Below are 24,171 nucleotides of genomic sequence, written 5' to 3' on the forward strand. Positions count from 1 at the left end.
TTCCAAATGCCCGCCGGCCCTGCCTTCGGGGGCGCGGCTTCCGCGAAGCCAATCGGCTCCTCGGTTCAGGGACGGACACCGCCCCTTTTCCTTCAGGGTCTGTTCTATTACGTGTCTATTGATCTTTCCGACTCCGAGTAACCAATCCTTTGCCTTTACACGGGAGAGGCGTGGACCTGTGCCTAGGTCCAATGTTTTCCACGATCAAACATTTCTCACTGGCTTCCTTTCCTCCGCTGAGACGGAGCCTACCCCTTTCGCGCTCCCTTTTGGGGGTTGTGCAACCCTCAGGGGAACCAACCCTAAAAGCCCCAGGGAGACAAGAAGGCGTGTTCTCGGAACGAGAGTCCCCATTGGCTTTACTGATCGAGGAAGTGTGGGATGGTGCAGCCTCTCTTATTGTTCATTGGTCCGGTGATTCCATGGGGTGGGATTTGGCTGGGCCTAAACTATCCGCGGTCCGGGACCGGTTTCTGGGCGAAGCTGCCATGCCTTCCGGGGGCCGCGGGCGGTCCCGGCTGCGGCTCGGGGAACGTGGCCTCTTGGAGCCACCCTCACCGCCCAAGCGCCGCCTGCTCCCGCGGGCGCACTTCTTGCCCCTGCTTCTGCTGTCCCTGGCCGTGGCCTCGGCGTTCTACACCATCTGGAGCGCCTGGCACCGCCAGACTGAGGAGCTGCCACGGGGCCGGGAGCTGCGGGTGAGGCCGGGCAGGGGCACGGGCACCGCGGGAGCCCTCATTCCCCGCCTCGCCTTCCCTGAGGTCTCAGGTTGACGTGGCTGTATCGTATGGCTCTAGCCGCAGGTGCTGCGGTCTCCATCGTTAGAGCGCATGCTCGTTGCTAACGAACTGAGGCTTCGGGCTTGTTCTGCAATAGGTGGTTCTCCCTAAGAGGAAGGGTCTGGAGTAGTAAGACTTGGGAGTTCTGGGTTCCAATCTGAAAGACAGCTATTTGGAAGAGTCCTTCCTCTGTCTCGGCCTTGATTTCCCCATCAGGATTGGGGTGGGCTGGAGCTGATGGGCTTAGAGGGACTCTTCCTGAGTCCCTCGGCTGGAGGCTCGAATTAGGAAGAAGAACCGGGGTTTCTTAGGGGCGATGGCGTCTGGGTTAGGGTCGGAATGGGGGTTGCTCTCACACTCGGCTCTTCTCTTCCCTATCCTACCCCCTCCCAAGGGCCGGTTGATCGGAAGCCTCCCCGAAGCTCGGCTGCGGAGGGTGGTGGGGCAACTGGACCCACACCGTCTCTGGAACACTTATCTGCGCCCCCTGCTGGTTGTGCGGACCCCGGGCAGCCCTGGCAATCTCCAAGTCAGAAAGGTAAAGGGCCCCACCTCCAACCCCTGACCCGCAGCCTGCCAGGGAATAGGAAATAGGCATTCTGCCCAAGATACCCCAAGCAGCTAAAACGCAGAACTGGGGCTCTGACTGGAGCTAATCTGAATCTAGAATCCCACGTTGGTAACCACTAGGCTGTATTGCCCTTCATACTCCCCCCAAAAGCTTACTGTGTGCTAGGCAACAGCTCTATGAGGTGAGCACTGATGTAATCCTCACTATGCAGATGGAAATTGAGGACCGGAGCAGTTAGGCATTTTGCCTGAATCCCACAGCTAATAAATGGTATACCTAGGGTTTCAACCCAAATTTCAGATTGGTTCCAGAGCTGGCACAATGACATCTCTATATCGCTTCCCAGAAAGCATCCAGTCATTTGAAGACTTACCCCCTGAGTTCAGATCCCACCTCAGCCACTTGGAGTGTGACCCTGGATTAGTTTCTTAACCTCTCTGTGCCTCAGTTTCCTCATCTATGAAATGGAGCCATCGACAGTGCCTATTCCTACAGGGTTCCTAGAACAGGGCTTGGCACACAATGAGTGCTATCGATGAGTGAGCTGGGATTAGTCTTGGCATCAAGAGGCGGGGTCACGACACACCTGGCACTCGGTAGGTAGGCCCTCAGCAAAAGCGTGTCAAGGGAATGATTTAAACCAAAGTGGGGATTATGAGTCAGCCCGACTGCTCTGCATGGCTCAGGTCACATGGCCCTTCTCCCAACCTCCTCCCCAGTCCCCACCCACCCTCCCACCTCTCTCCTGCCACTAGTTTCTGGAGGCTACACTGCGGACCCTGACTGCAGGCTGGCATGTGGAACTGGACCCCTTCACGGCCTCGACACCCCTGGGGCCACTGGACTTTGGCAACGTGGTGGCCACGTTGGACCCAGGGGCTGCCCGTCACCTCACCCTTGCCTGCCATTATGACTCCAAGCTCTTCCCATCTGGTTCGACTCCCTTTGTGGGGGCCACAGATTCGGCTGTGCCTTGTGCCCTGCTCCTAGAGCTGGCCCAGGCCCTCGACAGGGAGTTGAGTAGAGCCAAAAAGCAGGTGAGGAGTGGGTAGAGGGGTGGGAGTCTGGGGCTGCCTCGACCCTAGTCTAAACCCCCCATCCTTCCCTGCCTGGACTTATCTTCCTGCCTCCGTTCCACACACTCAGTCACAGGGATCTTTCCCTCCTCCCCTGAATGTCCGATCCTGTCTCTCCTCCGCCCAAAGCCCTCCCAGAGCTCCTACCCCATTGCAGGCATAAGCGAGAGTCCTTATAGGGGCCTCTGAGTTGTGCCCTGTTACCTCTCAAGTCTCCTCTCCCACCCCTGTCCCTCCTCACTCCACTCTAGCCACCCACCTCCTCAGCGTTCCTCAGACTCACAAGGCTCACTCCCGCCTGAGAGCATTTGCATCTGCCGTTTGCTCTGGCTAGAATGTGCTTTTTGCAGATACCTTCCTGGCTGGCTCCCACCCTTCATTCAAGTGTCCACTCCGATGTCACCCCCTCCGAGATGGTTTCCCAGCCACCCTGGAAGAGCTCCCTGTCACTATCCCAAGCATTTCTGGTGCTTTATGTAGATGTGTTTGTCTGTCTCCCCAGCTAGAACAAGCTCCCTCTAGGCAGGGATTTGGCTGCTTTTGTTTTCTGCTGTATTCCCTGGGCCCACAAGATTACCTGGTGTAAATTAGGATGTCAAGAGAAATGTGTGGAATGTATAAATGAAAGAAAGCACAAATCCCCTCCTGCTTCTCCCTTGCTCAGGCCCCTTCCGTGGCTCAAACCCTCTGTAACAAAGCCCAAGTCCCTGGTATCTGCTCATCCCTCGGGCCTCTTCACAAAGCTCTCTGGCTCTGGTGCCAACCCTTGGCCATATTGGTTCTTGCCTGGGAACATTCTCCCTGCTGCCCCATTTTGCCAGGCCAGCTCCCACTCACCTCCATGCAAACGTCCCTTCCCAGCAGACCCAACATGCTCTGCAGGCCAGGTTATCCCCAACTCCCTTCCCATGCTCTTTTAGAACCCCAGAGTTCTTGGAAGCATTCATCCAAGTGCAGTTCACTGCATAATGATTCGTTTGTGGGTCTGTCCCTTCTGCTAAAGGAACCTAAAGAATAACAGTAATAATCAGAGCTGCCCCTTCTTAGTTACTGTATACCAGGTGCTATTCCAGGACCTGGATTCGCATCCTACCATATGATTAGAATTGTTATTAACCCCATTTTGTCATCTGATGCCTTGAGAAGTTAGTAACTTACCCGTAACTGCCCGGCTACAAAGTGGCCGAGCCAGGATTTGAACCCAGGTGGTCTGGCTCAGAGTCTGCACTTCTGGCCCCCACCCTCTACAAGTGAGGAGACCTAGTGTGCGCTATTCAGCAGTGCAGGCGGGCAGGAAATGTGGATGGGTTGAGGCCAAGGGCTGGAACCAAGCCGGCCCTGACCCCCGGCTCCCACAGGAAGCCCCAGTGACTTTGCAGCTGCTCTTCTTGGACGGTGAAGAGGCACTGAAGGAGTGGGGGCCCCAGGACTCCCTCTATGGCTCCCGGCACCTGGCCCAGCTCATGGAGTCTGCACCCCACAGTCCAGGCCCCACCAGGATCCAGGCTATCGTAAGACCAGGGCCCCACTGGGTTCCGGCGAGGGAGGGAGAGGGCAACACAAGGTTGGCGAGATCCCACCTGGCCTCTCTCCCTAGGAGCTCTTCATGCTTCTTGATCTCCTGGGCGCCCCTAATCCGAACTTCTACAGTCATTTCCCTCACACGGCCCGCTGGTTCCATCGGCTGCGGACCATCGGTAAGGGTGAAGGTGGGGGCAGGCACCAGCCTGGGATGTAGGAGGGAAAGCCTGGTGGGGTGGGTCCCTGTTCTCTGAGGGGTCATCCAGCCTGCCCTCCACCTCCCTACTCTCTCTCTAAGGCATTAGGGCAGAAACACACAAAGATCCCACAGCAGTCAAGTGCAGTGATTCCACATAGTCTCTGGGGTCCAGTAGCCCTGGCTTTGAATTTGGGCTCTGCCTCTTCCCAGCTGGGTGAACCTGGGCATGTGGCTTCATCTCTCTGAGCCTCCATTTCCTATCTGTAAAATGGGCACAATAGTAACAATAATAGGGGTATCTACCTCCTAGGCTCAGAGAGAATAGAGGAGACTGGGAACACAGTGAGCCTGTGGAAAGGGCTAGCTAATTACATCCTTGTGGGGATGTGAAGATTAGTTCTTTACCCCCAGGCCTCCTGCCCTGCCCTGATCTGTGTGCAGGAGAAACTTTGACCCTGAGGGGGCTGACCCTTGCTCTCTAATCCCCACCACCTCCAGAGAAGCGCCTGCACCGCATGAATCTGCTACAGTCTCATCCCCAGGAAGTGATGTACTTCCAGCCTGGGGAGCCCCCTGGCTCTGTGGAAGATGACCACATCCCCTTCCTCCACCGAGGTACTTCCTGGGCTGGGGGTGGGGAGGGGGGGCGGGGAGGGGGCTCACGGCGTCCAAGGGAGGACAGGTGGGACCTGGCCCTGGCCCCTTCCTAGGGTCAGGGACTGGTGGCAAGTTGCTGAACTTCTTTGTGCCTCAACTTTCTCATCTGTAGAATGGGAACACTAAGAGCCCCTATCTCAGAGTTGTTGAGGGGACTGAATGAGCTCTTATAGTAAAGACGTTACTTGCATAGTGCCTGGCACACAGTAAGCCTCCAGAGAACGTTAGCTAGTACTGTTGGTGCCTCAGTGATCAGACTCCAGTACTTGTCTTTCAAGGCCCTGGGAGTCCCGCAGAATCACCAGAGGAGCTTCGAAAAATGCCCAGTTGCATTTCAGGCGTTTTTCATTTCACTGAACCACAATCTTGGGTCTCTGCATTATTTTTACAAAACTCCCAGATGATTCTGTCGCACAGCCAGGGCTGAAGACATCTGGTAGAAGGGTTCAGAACATAGGTTTTAGAATCAGACAGGCTGGGGCGCCTGCATAGTTCAGTCGGTTAAGCGTCTGCCTTCGGCTCAAGTCATGATCCCGGGGTCCTGGGATCGAGCCCCGCATCGGGCTCCCTGCTCAGTGGGGAGTCTGCTTCTCCCTCTGCCTCTCCCCTCCAGCTTCTGCTCCCTCTCCCTCTCTCTCTCAAATAAATAAATAAAATCTTAAAAAAAAAAAAAAAGAAAGAATCGGACAGGCTTGGGTTCTACCAACCAAAGGCAGATTACCAAAGGCAGATTACTCAGGCTCTCTGAGCCTGTCTCCTGCATTTCTTCTGGAAAACGAAAAGACACATACATACATACGAACACACCTATTTGTGTATATTCGTAATCACAGGGTTGGGAGGATTGAATGAGATTAGGTAAAATGCCTTCTCATGCAGTGCATGGCATATTATATTAAGTGCTAAAAACTGCTTTTAAAGTTTTTACTCTCTAGGCTCCATAGCTCAGGGGTTAGAGCACTGGTCTTGTAAAGTTTTTACTCTCTAATTTACTCACTCCATAAATATGCCATTCCTGACAGTGCCTTTAGTGATTCTTTCAGTGATTATTTCCCAACGCAGGTCCTGGGCTGTCCGGGATACTGTGATGGCCATAACCTGCCTGGGTCCTGTCCAGTGGGGGGAGGGGACAGATATTTAGCGAATCTTGACAAACACAGAGGGAAGCGCTCGGAGGATGGGAACCCATCGTAATGCAGGGATTAGGAACACAGACTTGGAAGACAGGTGGCCCGGCTTCAAATTCTCACTGTGCTGTTTACTTGAGGCAGGACCTTAGGCAAATCACTCTGCCTGCCTCTGTGCCTCGGCGTCCTCCTCTATAAAATAGGGGTAAATATAGGATTATTGTAAAGGATTACTGTAAGGGTAAAATGGTGTGTGTGGCCTTAGCTGAGGGCCTGGACTAGAAGGGCGCCTGGCTGGCTTAGTTGGTAGAGCATCCGACTCTTGATCCTGGGGTAGTGGGTTTGAGCCCCACATTGGGCATAGAAGTGACTTTAAAAAAATTTTTTTTTAGGGGCGCCTGGGTGGCTCAGTTGGTTAAGCGACTGCCTTCGGCTCGGGTCATGATCCTGGAGTCCCGGGATCGAATCCCACATCGGGCTCCCTGCTCAGCAGGGAGTCTGCTTCTCCCTCTGACCCTCCTCCCTCTCATGCTCTCTGTCTCTCATTCTCTCTCTCGCAAATAAATTTAAAAAAAAAAAATTTTTTTTTTAAAGATGCAAGCTATGGGGCACCTCAGTGGCTCAATAGGTGAAGTGTTTGCCTTCTGCTCGGGTCATGATCCCAGGATCCTGGCATGGAGCCCCACATGGAGCTCCTTGCTCAGTGGGGAGTCTGCTTCTCCCTCTGCCTCTGCTTCGCCCCCTGCTTGTGCACTCTCTCTGTCAAATAAATAAATAAAATCTTTGGGAAAAAAAAGTGCAAGCTATCAATAAAGAGAAAAAGAACCTAATAATAAACCTGGCAATATGAGGTCAAAGACATCTTTCCCTTCTTCTGGCCTTTGCATAATCCATTAGGTTTTGAGTTTCTCTAATTTGTGTGTGAGAACAATAGATATTCTGTATATATATATTTAAACTAACATGTTGCCCTCACACGCTTAAAATCATCATTCAGAGTTCTTCAAGTGCTAGGACAGAGTATCTTCTGGGTGGGGTGAGGCAGGTTTCCCCAGGCCCAGGGCTGGGCTTCTGGGTCAGCCATCGGCCTGACCGAGCTTCCCCTCTCTCCTGCCAGGGGTCCCGGTGCTCCACCTCATCTCCATGCCCTTCCCCGACGTCTGGCACACACCCCATGACTCTGAGGCCAACCTGCACCCCCCCACGGTACACAACCTGAGCCGCATCCTCGCCGTGTTCCTGGCTGAATATCTGGGGCTCTAGCCTCCGTGGCTGACTCTGAAGAAGTGCCTGGCCAGGACATGCCAAGGACACATGGAACCAGCTCAGGCCAGGCTTCCCCGGGGTATGCTGGCTTATCCTTTTCTTTGGTATGGATTCTACTTGCGCTATGATTGGAAGACCCTCTTTCCTTTGACTATCTCAGGCTGCCACTCTTTAAAGACATGGAAGAGACGAGAAGACTGTGGGGGTGGCAGCCGAAGAAATAAGAGCTTGGACCCCGTCCTGGAGGAAGCACTTGGTCTGAAGATTTGCGGGGGCCAAAGGCTGTTCTTAGTTTTATAGTCGGCACACCTTGGACTGGCATCTGGACCAGCAACACCACCCCACCAAATGAATTCTCTGTGGCTTATGTTTTTAGGTCCATGGATTGCTGTGTGGGGTCCACAGGGGATGTGCTTAGAAGCAGGAACAGAGGTGGTGGAAGCCAATATTTGGGAACTCGAGTCGGCCAGACCCAAGGGCAATGAACCAGTGTTTCTGTGAAACATATTCTACAGAATTAGCCTAACTAGATGTTGCATGAAAAAGGGGATCTAAGATGCGGGGTGAGAAATTAAGTGAGTTTCTTCATTGCACAATGTGAACTTTGAAGAGTAAGGCAGAATGCAGTGTTGTTTCCCCAAAGTATTTCAATGTGGAACCCCTTTATTGGGGAGCTCCTGAACTAGGGTACCTCAGAAGACACCTTGGGAAATGCTAGGTTTTGACAGTTGGAGTGTATTTGTGGGAGGAATGAGTAAGACGGAGTCACTGCCAATGAGTTCTACCAAACAATCCCTTCCCTTTCACTTGTGGGTAGAGGAGTGTGAGATGGTGGGTGTCACCGCAAGTCTAAGTGATGGCTTGAGGAAGTACTTCCCAACCCAGCTACGGTTCAGACTCAAGAGGGGGTGCTTATTAAAAAAATGCAGACTCCCAGGTTCTACCCCAGACCTGCTGAATCAGAACTCCAGGGAGGGGCTGGGACTCTGTAATGAGCACCTGAGGGAGTCTCCCGATCAGCGAAGTTGGGGACCTGCTGTCCTTAAGGATACAGTGTGGTGCGTTCCCTGCGGCTTAGCAAACCTCAAAAAAAAAAAACCAAACCCATAAAATAGGGGGCGCCTACAAAGGGAGACCTCTGCTAGGCTCCGTGCCTGCCGGTTTTGTGACTTCGATGGAGTCCTGGTAGGCAGGGGGGAGGCCAGGCGAGGATGGAGAGTGTGCAAAGGTGAGCACTGGCCTTCCAAGCCAGCTCGGGGCTGGAGAAGACTCTCTTGAGTCTTCACTCAGAGGCTGAAGCTCAGGATCTCAAACGAGGGAGGATAAACAGAAGGTCCTCGTTTGTAGTTTTCCACTGTAGCTGACATGTATTGGGCCCCTACTGTGTGCACTTGACACATATCAGCTCATAGTCTCCGACCAAGTCCTGAGGAGGGTACAATTTCCATTCCCCTTTTGCAAAGGAGGAGGGCGAGGGCTGAGGGTTATGACCCGGGTGTTTACAGAGCCATGTGCTTCCCCCCCAGCTGCAACTCCTAACCTCATGTCCCATCTCCCAGAGATCACCTGTGCTGGACCAACAGATGGTTGGCAGCGAGTAGCGCCTCCTGAGGCTTAAATGACTACAAGCTAGAGCAAGCAGCGTTGGTGGGGGAGGGGGGAGACTAACGACCTCTAAGAGGTGGAGGTGGCATGTGTCCCACGTTCAGAACCGGAAATTGACAGACATCAACAGCCAGGGCGGCAAGGCTCCCCAACCACAGGGATGGCTCCTGTTTGTTCATTTCTTGTGTGGCAGGCACAGTGCCAGGCACGTGAGAGCACCCCATCTCCCCTTCAACTCACAGCCACCCCAAAAGTAGGTGACACCATCATTTCTGTGTTCAGAGACTGGGAGCCATGTGCTGTTATGCCCCAGGCTCTCGATGGGTCCCTGAAAGACCTCCCGCTTGAGTACTGCACACCAGGCACTGGGCAAGGGGGCCTGATGCCCACTTTCCCTCTGGAATCTGGGGCAGGGATCGTTAGCCCATCTCACAGATGAGGCTGCTGCTTGGCAGGATGTTTTCCCCAGCTCCCGTCTGTCCCCCAAACTGCACACTCTGATGGGCCCCCTAGGTTTATCTGACAAGCACAACGCCTGAGCACTCTAGGTGCTGATGTCTCACAAATCGATCTTTTTGGAGGACTGTCAGGATTCTCATTTTTCACCTGAAACAGCTTCGGAGAAATCAATAGCTGCAGATCATGTGTCTAGGTGCACTTTTCTTTAAAATTCATCCTGCTTTGGGGCACCTGGGTGGCTCAGTCGTTAAGTGTCTGCCTTCGGCTCAGGTCATGATCCCAGAGTCCTGGGATCGAGCCCCGCATCGGGCTCCCTGCTCAGCGGGAAGCCCGCTTCTCCCTCTCCCACTTCCCCTGCTTGTGTTCCCTCTCTCGCTGTCTGTCAAATAAATAAATAAAAATCTTAAAAAAACAAATTGCAAGAAAAAAAAATAAAATTCATCCTGCTTACAATGCATTGGGCTTATCGGTGTCAGTCATCAGTCTGGAATTCACAACCATCCTGTCTTAAAATATTATCTTTGCACCATTGTCTCTTCTGATTCTAGAAGGTCAACTGAATGTGTTATAGATATTCTCACTCTATCTTCCATTAACATTTTTTCTTTTTTTTTTTTGTTTCTGCCTCTGTGCTACTTTTTGGACCTAGCTCTAGTTCAATCAATCTTTTTTTTCACTTGTGCCTGATTTGCTGTTGAGCCCAGCCACTGAGTTTTTACTTTGGGTTCTTGTGTCCGGGGCTTTCCCCTTTCCCATCTGCTAGGCCATTACTTAGTTCTGGGCTGCCTGCAGAGATTTCCAAGCTCTTCTACACATTTGCCCTGCTTGCTGAAAGCAGAGTGATCCTGCAGAACCTTTCATAAGCCGTAAGCGCAGAGTATCCCCCACTTTCCAAAAGTTTGTGTCCCGCCACTGCACCTTCACAAAAGACCTACCTTAGGTTGGTAAAGCGTCTGCCTTTAGTTCAGGTCATGATCCCAGGGTCCTGGGATCGAGTTCCACATCATGCTCCTTGCTCAGCAAGGAGCCTGCTTCTCCCTCTGCCTGCCTCTCTCCCTGCTCGTGCTCTGTAACAAACAAAATCTTAAAAAAAAAAAAAAAAAGACCTACCTTAGTACCTGTTATCGCTAACAGAAAGAGATCCAAAGAGGATTTTCACTTTTTTGAAAAAAGCTGTATCGTACTAAGGCAGATCTTTTGTAAAAAGCAAAGTGGTGTAATTTGAGCTTTCGGAAAGTGGGGGAGACCCGTATTCTAATCCGTGACTGGCGGGTTCACCGTCCAAAGCCCTTTTGAGTCTGCTTTTGCTCTGTTGTCTCTTCTGGTTCTTGTTCGTGGTGCTTTATTTCCACGCATGTTGGGTGACTTGACTTTGGGCTGCTCATTGTCTGAAAATCATTTGCGGGGATTCTAGATGACAGTTCTTTACCCCGGAGGATTTATCTTTGTTCCTGCCAGACAGCTCAACTCAGAAGTACCCTGAACACATGGATGATGCCACAAACCTGAGCTGAGGGCCAGCCTGTGTCTGCAGTCTCAGGGGCCACTTTCTTCTCTCCTTTGGTCTTGTGCCCCCGTCAGTATTTAGAACATCTCTGCAGTCTTCTGGGCCATCATCCTTACCTGAGCTTGTAGAGCTCCTATTAGATTGCCCACCTTGGTCTTGACTTCCGCCTGCTTGTCCCAATAAGACTACAAATTGGAAACCCAAGTTTGTCGGCACAAGCAAATGCCCTCAGAGCAAAAGTGGCTTCAGGGTCCCATGTCCTTTCCCCTGAAATTTTTGACGTAGTGTATCCTTTAACTGTATTATATTGGCTAGTTGATGCTTTTATGATTTTTTTACCACCTCTCCCTCTTTTTCAGCAGGAGTCCAAATAATCTGGCCCCTCCCTCCAGAGAAAACTGAAATCCCACAAAGCCAAGCCAAGGGTCAAACCCAGGTCTCTCTGATTCTGAAGTCTAAGTATTCAATAACTACTATGATACATCCTAGTCTCTATAGCCATTTTTTTTTAAGATTTTATTTATTTGACAGAGAAAGAGAGGGAACACAAGCAGGGGGTATGGGAGAGGGAGAAGCAGGCTTCCTGCTGAGCAGGGAGCCCGATGTGAGGCTCGATCCCAGGACCCTGGGATCATGACCTGAGCCCCGTCTCTGGTCATTTTTATTCCCTGATAACAATGTCAGAGACTGTGGGGGCCCCTGGGTGGCTCAGGTGGTTAAGCATCCCACTCTTGATTTTGGCTCGGGTCATAGGATTGAGCCCTGTCTCCGGCTCCATGCTGTGTGTGGGGCCTGCTTGGGATTCTCTCTCTCCCTCTGCCCCTCTGATAAATCTTAAAAAAAACTCAGAGACTGTTAATTATCTCTCACTACCCATTCTTTCCTCTTCCTTTATACTTGAATTTTTTAAAATGACTTAATTCCCCTTTTTTATTTAGTAAATAATTGACTGTTTTGAAGCTTTAATTACAGGGATCTTTAGTAGTTTTTTTTGTTGGGCATATGTACCCAAGCTGAAAAACTCCATGTCCCAGTCTCCCTTGCAGCCCTTCCATATGGCTAAAGCTCGGACCAGTGAGATGTACATATAAGTATAGTGTAGTACTTCTTGGAGGAAGGAGCCTTCTCTTCCTGCAAATTGGTGATGGTCAGAGTTCTAGCAGATCCACGGCCAAAGGACAGTGAGCCAGAAGCAGCCTGGGTTCCTGATGACTTCAGAGCCACCATTATCTGCCCACTCGGGATTTCTGAAGAAATGAAAACTACCTTGTTTAAGCTACTACTATTTTGAGATTTTTGAATCCAAACCGACACAGATGAAGAGTCAAAAATAATCTTGAGCTAAGGGACTTGGCGAAGGATCCTTCTCCCAATCTTTCCCAGCTCACCATGCAGTGCTCCGTGGCTCCCTTCTCTCCCCAACCCCCTCCCTGAACAACACACAAACCAGTCTGGGCCCAGCCTTATAAATATTGATTTTATAGAAAGGACCAATTCAAAACTGGTCAGATGCCACACGCCAGAAGCTTCCAGAACCACAAGGGTGAAAAAACAAAAAAACAAAAAACCCCAAATGGAACAAACGAAAATACCCCAGACCAACCTGCTTGAAAATCAAGGTCTCTGTTGACCAAAGGATTCTAAAGAAACACATATGGCTGGGGCTAGACAGACCCCAACGCCTGAACGAGTACCCAGAGTGGAAGGAAAAACAATCCAGAAATTCAAAGCCACAGTCCCTGCCCACCGGCCCCCCACGCTGTCAAGAGCGAGGCAAAGGGCTTCACAGCTTTTTTTTTTTGGGGGGGGGGGGAGAAGTGATGGCAATAGCTTCAATAATGGGAGGAGGGGAATCTTTATACTTCAACTTTTTTTTTCTCTTCCCCTTTGGGGGAAGTGAAAAGACCGGTAGCTTTAGGTTAAGGAGAAAACAGTGATTTTTATTGTTTTAATGGGGGAAAACGTCTAGAAATGGCAGGCTGCCACGAAAAGTGCCACATCTGATCTGTGATCTCACTGGCTGACAATTCCTTAAGAGGAGGTGAGCCCCGGTGTGGTAGGTCAGAAGAGCCAACCTTGTGCCCTGCAGCCTCTCAGGAGAACACAGCTCCAGAGACAAAAAACTGGGGGGGGGGGGGAGGGCGCCAGAATGGGGGAACCCTTGTGGAGTACCAAAATTAGCTGCCTTCTGCTCCCTGCTGGTGGGTCCCTGGGGTGTAGAGTGGCAGGGAGGGGGTTGGGACTGAATGGAGAAGTTGAGATGCTGATAAAAAACACCCTACTTGAGGGTCCACGGCCCTGGGTCTGAAGAGTAGAAAACCAATAGGTGTCAGTCGATCAGAGTGCTTTCTCAATCATCCCCCTGAGCCCCATCTCAGTTCTGGAGGGGGATCAACGCCGCCTGGACTGGGGGTACGGGCTGGTGACCCAGTCCTGGCCCTCGGCTCCCGGGGGGGAGGGGGGAGGGGTGGGCATGGTGGGCTCTCCCCACCCCTCCCCCGGCTTCACCTCCCTTCCTCCCGGCCAGCCCGGCCCCCGCCGCCCCCGCCTCCGCCCCCGCCGCCGCAGCCGCCCGGCCCATTGCAGGGCAGCACCCAATTGTTATCGTGCAGACCGAGGCGGCAGCCGGGCGTCTCGCGGTCGGCCCGGCGGCAGCACATCCAGTAGGAACGTCCGTAAGGCAGGTCGTGGTGGTAGGGCTTGGGGTGCCAGCGGCAGAGCGACACGTCCCCCTTCTCGTATCTCTTGCGGCACTGCTTGCAAGGGTCATCGCGATACAGCGGGTCACGGCTCCAGCGCGAGTCCGTGGCCCGCACGCCGAACGCCTCGATGATGCCCTTGAAGTGGTGGCAGGTGCACTTGAGGGCCGCCAGGGCCCGCGTGGGCAGGAAGCTGAAGATCTTCACCAGCACGTGCTCGGGCAGCAGCAACATGTACTGTCGCGGCTCCAGCAGCCGCTGGATCTTGAAGCGGATCTCCAGGAAGTCGTGGGACACGTGCCGGTAGAGGCGGCACAGGGACGTGTCCGCGGCGCCCTCGGCATCGTCCGGGCCTGGCGCGGCGGCCGGGGAGTCGGCCGGGGCTGGCTCGGGGGGCCCGTCTGGGCCACGGGACTGGAGGAAGAAGAGCTGGCCCGGTGGGGGCGGCTCCTCGGGGCTGACCGTCAGGCACACCGTCTCCTCTTTCACGTTCTTGGTGCCGTCCTTGCCGAAGAAGACGCACTCGTCCACCACCCCTGTCACCACCACATCCACGTGGAAGCCCGATGCTCCGCAGTCCCGGGCAGGGGGCGGAGGGGGGGCCGGGGGAGTGTCCTCAGGCCTGGCAGGGACCTGCGTCTCCCCCTCGCTGGCCTCATCCGCCCGAGCCAGAAGGAACTCCACGTTGCTGGGGAGGGCGTCCCGGGAGGGGCTGATGAGCTGGTACAGGTCGCAGGTGATCTTGTCCTTGGCCCGGGCCCCGGGGCCTGGGCTGCCCGGGTAGGCACAACCGGGCCGGCCCCCGCTCCCGTTGGGCAAGCTGCCGTCGGGGGCGCGGGGCTCTCGGCCATTGGAGATACGGAAGGCTATGCGTACCTCCCCGGGGCCTGGCCCTGGCCGCTCCTCTTTGCGGAGGCCTTTGGCTGGAGGGCTGTCCCGCTGGGCCTCGAAGTGGGCCACCGCCTCGGCTACCCGGCTGCAGTCCCCGCCACCGGACCGCCGTTCGGACCCCAGCCCCTTGGCAGGCCCGCCCTGCTCGGCTGACACGAAGACCACAGGCGCTGGGGTGCCGGGGCGTGGGTAGTTCTGCAGGGCCAGGGCGGCCCGCTGTTCCACCAGCGCCACCATCTCAGCCACAGAGAGCAGGTCTACGTCTTCGCCAGCCGAGGCTGGGGCCCCCTCAGAGGCAGGGGGCGCCTCTGGGCCTCCTGGGTCCGGGGGAGCCTTTGTAGGCTCAAGACAGCGCCTCCTCCGCTTGGCCTTGGAGCTGTCACTGCCCCAGTGCCCCTTGACCTTCATGGAGCTGGCCCGGCTGCCCCCACCACACTGGTGGGCCACAAAGAAGGCCACCTTCTCCTTTGTATTCCCGGGCTTGATGACGTACCACGTGTCCAACAGGACTCGCCCCTCATCACCAGCAGCTGCTGCTGAGAGGAGCGGGGCTGGCTGGGAGGCAGGGGCCTCCGTGGCCAAGGTGGGCGGGGTGTTCTCGGAGTGGGCAGGCCCGTGGTCTGGCTCAGCCCCGCTGCCGGGCTCTGGGCAGGCCGCCGGCTTGAGGGCTGCAGTAGGCGGGCGAGGCTGGTTCTGTGAGTAGGTGCCGAAGGGCCGGGGGCACCACAGCTGGAAGGGCAGGAGGCTGCCTCGGTCCATCCTGGGGAATGGTAGCAGACAGGCAGGGGTTCACCGCATTTCAGGACCTGGATGGTCAGGGGAGGTTCCACAGGCCACCTGGAGACAGGGAAGAGGAGGTTGGGGAGCTGGGGGGGCGGATAGCCTGCCCTTCTCTGACCACCCCAACCTCAACTCCTGAGGGGACAGACCAAATTAGATCTCTATTCCTGCCCCACTGCACAGGTGAGCAAATGGAGGGTTGCAGAGGGAATGAGAGCTGGTCTTTAAACACCCAGAATGGGGGCGTCTGGGTGGCGCAGTCAGCTGACAGTCTGACTCTTGGTTTCCCCTCAGGTCATGATCTCGGGGTCGTGAGATTGAGCCCCAGCACGGAGTCCGCCTGAGGTTCTCTCCCTCTCCCTCTGCTTCTCCCCTGCTGGCTTGAGCCTAGGCTCACTCGCTCTCTCTTTCTAAATAAATAAAATCTTTAAATAAATAAATAAAACACCCAGAATGTAACTAAAGCTGGCAGCTTGTTCCAACCCCGCAGGTCATATTCCACGGCCCAACTGCTTTCACTCACGATCCAGAGGCCTCCTGCTGCCATAACCCTGAACTTAAGTGAAAGTACCCACTGACAGCTCCTCCTTCTTCCATTTGCTCACCCAGTAGCCAGTTCCTGAAAAGACAAGAAGTTCCCAGCCCTGCCCACAGCTACAGTACTTGAGCCCACGGAGGAAGGAATGAGGCAGGCTGGGCAGGGGAAGAAAATGTGAGGTCAGAGCCAGCCAGGCCCTTAAGAAATAAGCTCTTTGGGGCGCCTGGGTGGCTCAGTCGGTTGAGCGTCCGACTCTTGGTTTTGGCTCAGGTCGTGATCTCAGGGTCGTGGGATCGAGCCCCGCGTTGGGCTCCACACTCAGCATGGAGTCTGCTTGTCCCTCTCCCTCTGCTCCTCTCCCCCACTCATGCGCTCTCTAAAATAAATAAATAAATAAAAATCTTAAAAAAAAAAAATCAGCTCTTCACTTTGTTCGAGTCCCCAGGCTCCCTGAGAATCTCTCAAAGCTGTGTATCCTCACCCAGAAAAATGCACCCACTTGCACAAGACGGTGTAGGTAATGAATGCCCTTAAGCTCAGGCACAGACCTCTGGGATAAGGCCTGTTCTTGTCTAGTTTCCTCTTCAAGTTGCCCACAGGTAGACTGAGTGGGGAAGGGTTACTTATCATAAAACCAGGCCCTCAAACTTGGCTTCAGGACTTTTTAATTCAGGGCTCTCTTAACAATGACCATTTTAGGGGCACCTGGGTGGCTCAGTCGTTGGGCATCTGCCTTCGGCTCAGGTCGTGGTCCCGGGATCCTGGGATCGAGCCCCGCATTGGGTTCCCTGCTCGGCGGGAGGCCTGCTTCTCCCTCTCCCACTCCCCCTGCTTGTGTTCCCTCTCTCTTTCTGTCAAATAAATAAATAAAATCTTTAAAAAAAAAAAATGACCATTTTATTTTGCAACGACTTTGTGCATGACCTAATCTGGAAGCCATTCTGCTAATGAGTCTGACATGACCACTCTCCACTGTAGGCCCAACAGATAGCATATTCCTCCGTCTCGATCATTCCCTGGGCCCATCTCCCTCCAGTCATCTTGAAACCAAAATACTCTCCAAACCTCAAATCTTCCACATGCCCATAGACCAGGGGTAAGCAAACCATGGCCCACGGCTTGTTTTTGCCAATAAAGCTTTATTAAAACATGCTCATCTATGTATGGCTGCTTTCACGCTACAATGGCAGAGTAGTTGCAACAAAGGACATATGGCCTTGCAAAGCCTAAAATACTCATTTTCTGGCCCTTTATAGTAAAAGTCTGCTGACCCCTGCAGTATAGACTGACCCCACCTATAGATGGCTAAGTTTACCATCCACCAATACATCTAAATGCCCAGGCATAGACACGAACACAGCAAAAGCCATTTTCTATAGATACTATCTCTCTACAACTTGGCTACCCCCTGAAATCCTCCAATCAGTTCCTACCCTTATCTCCAGAAGATAAATGCCCTCCTCCAAATATCCAGACCCTTTCAAATCCTAATTTAAACTTCCAAACCTATAAATATCCCCTCCAGCACAGAAGGACCCAATCTCAAGGAACGCCTCCCAAATCCCATGTCCACCAAGAACTCCAACATACACAGCAATCGCCCAAACTCACACATGCCCCAAAAGACCAGTTTCCTGAAATCCTATACTCCCCTTCAAACACTTTCTAAATCTCCACATGTATTTCCTAATTCCTAACAGAAGCCCCCCTAACTGCAAAAAAAAAAAAAAAGGCTATTTTTGTGAGGACAAAAACATAAAAGCTCCCTAACACATAAGACTAATCCCAAACCATATATTTCTCAAAGCCCAAAAAACTCCCAAATACTCCCAAAGAATCCTCACCAATGACACGTGCTTACTGCAGGGCTCACTGGAGTTTATTAGGTACTGTTCTAACCATTCCCGCTAATCCTTCCCAGTCCCTTTGAAGCAGGTAGTCTATTAGTCCCAGTGTCCAGATGAGGCACAGAAAGGTTTAACCCCACATCGCGGGTCAGACAGGTAGGAAGGACTCGAGAAAGGCGAAAGCCCAGGCATTCTGGCTCCAGACTTGGCACCCCTGGATTCTTTACTTTGCTTTTAAGTCTCCCCATGAGCTTCCCAAATCACATACCCACCAAACACCCCCAACCGCAAAGGAGACCCCTACAATACAACGGAAACTTCAACATTACATAAAAGAACCCAAACCCAAGCCCCAAGGCTCCCCCTAAGCTCAAGGGAACCCCAAGTATCCCCCACACCCACGCAAACACTTCAGGCCCCAAAATACCGCTTAACTGCAAAGGGAGCCCCCCAATTTTGTAACCGCCCCCCCCCACCCGCCAACCCACTCAGACGACCCTCGAAACCTAGACACGCCCCTAAAGTACCCTCACCGGTGAGCCCCGCCCCCCCAGCGGCGGGAGAGGGTCGCAGCACAAACGCATGCGCACGAGAAGAGGGCCCGCCCCCTCGCTCTTTCACTCCAGACTTCGCGCGGACAGCCGCGCGACTAGTTTCTCTCCGCCCCTTTGTTGACAGACCCGCGCGTGACGCCCCCAGCCAATGAGCGGCTGCCGTTCGGGGCCGTGCCCATATAAGGAATGCCTTGGCGAAGGAGCCTAACTTCGAGAGGGAGGAGTAGGCGAGAGGTGAAGGGGGTGTGGAAACAGTGGAGTGTAAGAGAGCGAGGAACAATTCCCAACTCCTTGCTAAAACGGAGGAACAAGACCAGGAGAGAGGCCAAGGTATTCAAGGAGAGGTTTATTACACGACGTTCCCTCTAAACAGGAGCCCTGATTGACAGTTGAGATTTAAAGGACCAAGCAGCTCCGGGATTGAGACTCGAGGGCGGAAGGAAACCGGCAGAAAGATAAGCGCCCAGGTTTGGCTGGAAACCCTGAAGACCGAGATTCCCTGCGGGAGAAACTGGGCAGCAGAATCACTTCATCCTTGAAGAACAAATGGCCGAACCCTGCGACGACTCCCTCGGCACTGAGTTCAGCCTCGGGGCTTGGCATCAAGGATCAGGCTGTGTGGCCAAACGCACCTTTCCGTTCAGCCTGTCCAACCAAGCGCCCCAAATCTGACTCAGACTTAGCACAAGAAAAGAATATCAAATACCCCGATAATGCTTTTTAAATATTAATTACCTGTTAAAATGATAATACTTAGGATATAGTTTAGTTAAATAAAGTACTTAAAATTAACTTCATCTCTTGACTTAAGATTGGCTACTATAAAATTTTAAACTATACATACGGCTCGCATTATATTTCTGTTGAACAGCGCTGGTCTAGATCCTTTCAATGCCAGGCCCATTCAAGAGACACCCAAAGGGGGCTCCACGTAGGCGGTCACCTGTCCCCCCACCACCCTGCCCCAGCCTTGCCTGCTTCCAACCATCCTGCAAGTCACGGCCAAAAGGGTCTTCTTATAGCACAAACCTGACCCCGTCCCTACCCTGTTCAAAAACTACCATGACTCCCCAGTGCCCCTGGGAAAAAGCCCAGGTACCCAGCAGGACAGGTTGCCCACACAGAACTGGTGTGAGTTGGAGCAGGGATGTGAATCCAGGAATCTGATTCAGGACTGCTGTGCTCTATTATTGCTTTGCTATATTCTCTGGTGTCCTAGCTCAGCCATTCCCTCCAAGAAGCTGAAACCCCGAGGCTGGGTCAGACTCCACCTCTGGGCTCTCACCCACATTGGCCTCCTGGCTTTTTATTCCTCTAGAGTCACCAAGCTCTTCCCTTCTGTGGTCTTTGCATTTGCTGTTCCCACTAACTGGAATGCTTTCCCCCCAGATCTCCACATGGCTCAGTGCCTTATTTCATTTGCGTCTTTGCTCAAATGTAACTTTAACAGAAAGGGCTTGGCCAAGCTTCCTTCTTGGAAACCTGCCACCTGACCAGAGGAGGACCTCTGGGTTCCCAAGTCCCAGCCCTGCCCACTCCAGTTATCACTGTTCTAGGGATGGATCTGGTCTCCTCTACGGGACAGTGGACCCAGTAGGGCCAGAACAATCAGGGTCATCATGGTGCCCCCAGCCACACTGCCCAGCATGGGGCTGAATGGATGAATCAAAGCTCCCTCCCCTGGAACAACAAGTCCTAAACTTTATGAGGCCTGGGTGTGCCTGGGTGTGAAACTCTGTTTCACACCCAGGTTCTGTCTGGGTCCTAGGTCACCGGGGCAGAATTTTCTAACTTCCCCCACACTGAGCCCTCCACGAGGCCCTCCATTAGGTCAGCTTTCAGAGAATGCTCCATGAAGATCCGTTTATTGTAAAACACCATGACCCAGAAAGACTGAAAATTTTTTTAAAAAATGGAAAAAGACCAGACAAATATGAACCAAAAGATAAATAGAAGAGAGACAATATCATTTAAAAAAACAATAAGGGGGGGTGCTTGGCTGGCTCAGTCGGTAGAGGATGCAACTCTTGACCTCGGGGTTGTCAGTTCAAGCCCCACGTTGGGTATGAAGATAACTCAAAATAAATTTTTTTTTTTTAAGATTTTATTTATTTGTCAAGGAGAGAGAGAGAGAGAACAAGCACAAGTAGGGGGAGTGGCAGGCTTCCTGCTGGCAAGGAGCCCAATGTGGGGCTCGATCCCAGGATGCTGGGATCATGACCTGAGCCGAAGGCAGACGCTTAACCGACTGAGCCACCCAGGCGTCCCTTAAAAGATATTTTATATATTCATTTGTCAGAGAGGGAGTGTGCACAAGCAGGGGGAGAGGCAGAGGGAGAAGCAGGCTACCCGCTGAGCAAGGAGCCTGACGTGGGACTCGATCCCAGGACCCTGGATCATGACTGGAGCCAAAGGCAGACTCTTAACTGACTGAGCCACCCAGGTATCCCTCAAAATAAAATCTTAAAAAAAAAAAGTAACAGCTGACAAAAGCAAAAGGTATTAGTAGGCACAAAGATGGTAACGAAATAAACTGACCCATTATATATAAAAGTTCTCAACATACGTGCTAACACAATGGCCTCAAAATGTATAAAGGAAAAAACAAGAGAATGGCAAGCACTTTGGCAAATCCACAACCGTGATGGGAAACTGCAATGTATCTCTCCGTAAGAGGTGGGTTGAACAGATAAAATTAGTAAGGAACTGAACCCCATGATCGACACTCGGTGGGATGCCCCCAACCATTCGAGAATCCAGTTTACACCCCTTATCTGACAGTCTGAGGTCCTCCTGCTTGCTGGCTCGGAGCTGGTCGCCTGGCACACAGAGATGACACTGAGCTCACCAGGAGGAGCTCGTGAGAAAGGGGGCAGACATCCAAATAAACCATCATGACCCGCATGAATATATTAAGAGATAAACTGATCACAAAGGCAGTTCACACCCGAGCATCATGGTTGGGAGCCAGGCTTTGCTCGAGGCATTTTACAAATATTAACTCACTGAATTGTCACATCATCTCGCTATTCTTAACCTCATTTCAAGGACGTGGAGGCATGGAATGGCGAAGCGATTGCCCTCAGACCCAGCTTTGTGGCAGGAGTTCCTGAAGTGGCCGGCAGCTTTAGTCACTGAGCGGCACTTTTGTGCAGATCATCTTACTCGGTCCTCAAACAGGAGCAGTCCCCCTCACAGAGAGCCACAGACAATGGCCTTTCTCTTCCCGATTTATTTTTTTCCTTAGCACATATCCCTATCTAATGTACTAGAAACTTTGTTGATAAAGTTTCTTGTTAGTTTCCCCTCCCAGGGCCAGTATTTTTGCCTATTTCACTTCGCTGCAGGATCCCCAGCTTTTAGAACAGCACCAGGCACTTGGCTCCTGTAACTGAGCTGCCTGGAACAGGAGACCCCGGCAGTGTGTTAGGAATGAAGTCTCTTGTGCTGAACCGACACTTCCACAGTTCTCAAGGGGATTTGCATGCACATTTGAGAAGGAATGCCCTAACCCATCAGAGGTGTGCAACGCATGTTTATTTGAACAGACTCCTAAGACCGCCACGCCGTCCGTCTTTACATGTGCTACTGGAGACCTCTTGGGAAAAGCCGGCTGGTTCCAGCCAAGTCCATGTGTGGAAATCCTGCTCCCAGGACGGAGGCAGATTGGCACCCCTTCCAGGAGCTAGTCCAGCATCCTCCCAAGCTATTTGGGATCTCTTCCTCCTGAGGCCTCCTCTGGCTGCCCCTGTCACCTGTCATTGCCGAATGACAATGACCTGGGTGAGGGCCTCTCTCCCCTCCATGCTGTGGGTTTCTGGAAGGCTGGGACCTCTCCTCAAAGGCACAGATGCTCCAGCCTCCGCACTTGGCTCACTGGCCTAGTTTAGCTCTTCCGGCTCCATCCTTTCCACGGTAGCTGGGGAGATTGCTCCAAACATAAATCAGACCGTATCAACTCCCCTGCTTAAAACCTTTCTGTGAGAGGCGCAAGTTTGCAAAAACAAAAATACATGTCCGGGAACCCTTCTCAGGAAGCTACCGGAGGATTTGCTTCACGAAAATAAAGCGGTGAACAAAGAGAAAGGGAGCTATCAGATCAAAGACAAAAGTCTAGCCCAGAAGAGAGGCAAAAGGGCATCCCCAGATGAAGGTAAAGGGAGAGCCTGGGAGCACAGCTTGCAGTAGGTCTAGGGAGAACCTGTTTCCACAAATGCACAAAGAAAAGAGAGAACAAGCTAAGCGTGCACCCTAAGAAGTTGGAACCAAGGGGCGCCTGGGTGGCTCAGTCGGTTGAGCTTCTGACTCTTGATTCTGGCTCGGGATCTCAGGGTGGTGAGATCGAGCCTGCTTGGGATTCTCTCTCTCCCTCTGTCCCTCCCCCTGCTGCCGAACGTACTCTCTCTCTCTCAAATAAATCTTAAAAAAAAAAAAAAAAAAAAAGTTGGAAGTTGGAAACAATGTCAGCTATAGCAGAATAAAGCAAAGAAAGAAGATAGGAAATAAAAAGTGGATGCCTGGCTCCCCTCACTCTGACTCAGGTGAGGCCCGCCCGCAACGCTGGGGCACCTCCATCCCACGGTCAGGGTCATGCCAGCACAGGGCTGGGCACGGAGCAGGTGCTCAGGGAATGCACTGGTCCATGGTCATGGTCACAGGAATCGGTGGCAGGATACCAGGGCTCTGTTCCTGGCCCTGCTCCTTCTATCCCCCACCCTCTTGACCCCCACCCCCATCCCCACTCAGTCCACAATCTTGATTCATCTCTCCCTTGGCTTTTTGGCCTCAGGGTCAGCCGCCCTCTCTCTCCCTCTCAAACCTTCCTTTCCAACAGCTCTTGCTGACGGCAGGAATCATCCAAATCCTCAGGATCTAGAGATCCAGGATGCAGACAGAATCCAGGCAGGGCCTGCAGACACCCCAGCTTTCCCACTTTTGGGGGTGTGTCCGTAGGTTAGGGTGCTTAACCCTTGGTGCCTCAGTTTCCTCCACTGTAAAATGCAGATAATAACAGTACCCACCCACAGGCTGCCTGATGATTCACGGAGATCAACCCAGCAGAGTGCTCAGTGTCAGCTAGGTACTAAGGAGAGGCTCAGTATTCCGGCTCTGGGCTTATCAAGGGAAGGAGAGACTCAGTACCTAGGAGTTTGGAAATCACTGAGTAAATCAAAGACTTCGTCCCTCTTTACTTCATATTCTGAAAGGAAACTGACCCTGGCTCCTCCAGGTAGTCAAAATATGGTCATTCCTTTGTTACTGTTGCGTATTGAGTCTCAACTATTAAACGGATATTTACAGAGCAGCTACTGTATGCCAGGAGCCTGTTCTGGGCACGGGGGGTGAGGGGGGAGGAGACAGAAATCCTCGCCTTCGCGGGGCTGACATACTAACTGGAGACAGGGACAGTAAAAATAGAGTAAGTTCTAAGGTGGCAAGTGCTATGGGGAAACAAATATAGCAAGTTAAGAGGACCGGGAGTGGAAGTGGGGGTTCTGATCTTAATCGAGGGGTCAGGATGGCATCATGGAGCAGGTGACGAGCCAAGCCTTTCAGAAAACTTGTGGTTTTAGGAATCATACGGCGTTGCCAGAGCTGCTAGAAATACCCCATTAGAAATGGTAAAAATATCATGTTGTATGAGTAAGCTTCGGACAAGCACAGGCTGAGAACACATTGAAGATTTTAAGAAGAGGCAAAATGACTTGGAAGCGGACACATTTTCTAAGACAGACAAATAAAGGAGAGGGGGAAAAAAAGTGTCACATGACCTCGGGGGCCCAGATGTGACATTCAGGCACAGGGATGAGTGAGAGGCTGGCCAACTTTCCCCCAAACCAAGAGGCTTTCAGAGGATTCGCGGAGAGCTGAAGACAAAGGGTTAAAGACCCCTGAAGTTAATGACGCAATGACAAGCAGGCGAAGCGAGCATAAGGAGCTGCAAATGAATCAGGGAGAGAAAAACCCAAACCCGAAAAATGAGCCCGAGTGCCACCAACGTTGGGATAACAACGAACTCCCCAAGGGCAGGGTGTCAGTCTGCACACAATAGGTGCTCTATTAATACTGTGGCCCCACTCAAGGAATGAACCCCC

The 24,171-nt window shown here is 52.6% G+C and overlaps 2 protein-coding genes across 9 annotated transcripts in view; one reads left to right on the top strand and one right to left on the bottom strand.

Annotated features, from left to right (window-relative positions):
- The first annotated feature begins 413 nt into the window (after positions 1-413).
- On the top strand, positions 414-9,717 carry QPCTL (glutaminyl-peptide cyclotransferase like). 4 transcript variants are annotated; one of them, XM_081807105.1, is made up of 7 exons: positions 415-698; positions 1,174-1,317; positions 2,106-2,387; positions 3,785-3,937; positions 4,024-4,123; positions 4,645-4,761; positions 6,525-6,745. In XM_081807105.1, exons 1-7 carry the CDS (start codon positions 423-425, stop codon positions 6,560-6,562), a joined length of 1,110 nt encoding a protein of 369 aa, XP_081663231.1. In that variant the 5' UTR covers positions 415-422; the 3' UTR covers positions 6,563-6,745. The 4 variants fall into 4 exon arrangements, with proteins under 4 accessions (XP_081663232.1, XP_081663231.1, XP_081663233.1 ...); XM_006738503.3 differs by lacking the exon at positions 6,525-6,745 and adding an exon at positions 7,048-9,717 and having other exon boundaries at positions 420-698; XM_081807106.1 differs by lacking the exon at positions 6,525-6,745 and having other exon boundaries at positions 414-698; positions 4,588-4,723.
- Positions 9,718-12,225: 2,508 nt separating this feature from the next.
- FBXO46 (F-box protein 46) overlaps positions 12,226-24,171 on the bottom strand; it is a 14,142-nt gene continuing 2,196 nt past the window's right edge. For 2 of the 5 annotated variants that reach the window (XM_081807100.1, XM_081807101.1), the window contains exon 2: positions 12,226-15,194. In XM_081807100.1, coding sequence (XP_081663226.1) covers positions 13,272-15,116 — 1,845 coding nt within the window. In that variant the 5' untranslated portion in view covers positions 15,117-15,194 and the 3' untranslated portion in view covers positions 12,226-13,271. Of the gene's footprint in view, positions 15,195-16,223; positions 17,964-18,055; positions 22,789-24,171 lie in introns of those variants that run through there. The other 3 variants (XM_081807103.1, XM_081807102.1, XM_081807104.1) reach the window with 3 other exon arrangements.

Source organism: Leptonychotes weddellii, chromosome 16, assembly GCF_054177405.1.
Source record: "Leptonychotes weddellii isolate Sample4059 chromosome 16, ASM5417740v2, whole genome shotgun sequence".
NCBI lineage: Eukaryota > Metazoa > Chordata > Mammalia > Carnivora > Phocidae > Leptonychotes > Leptonychotes weddellii.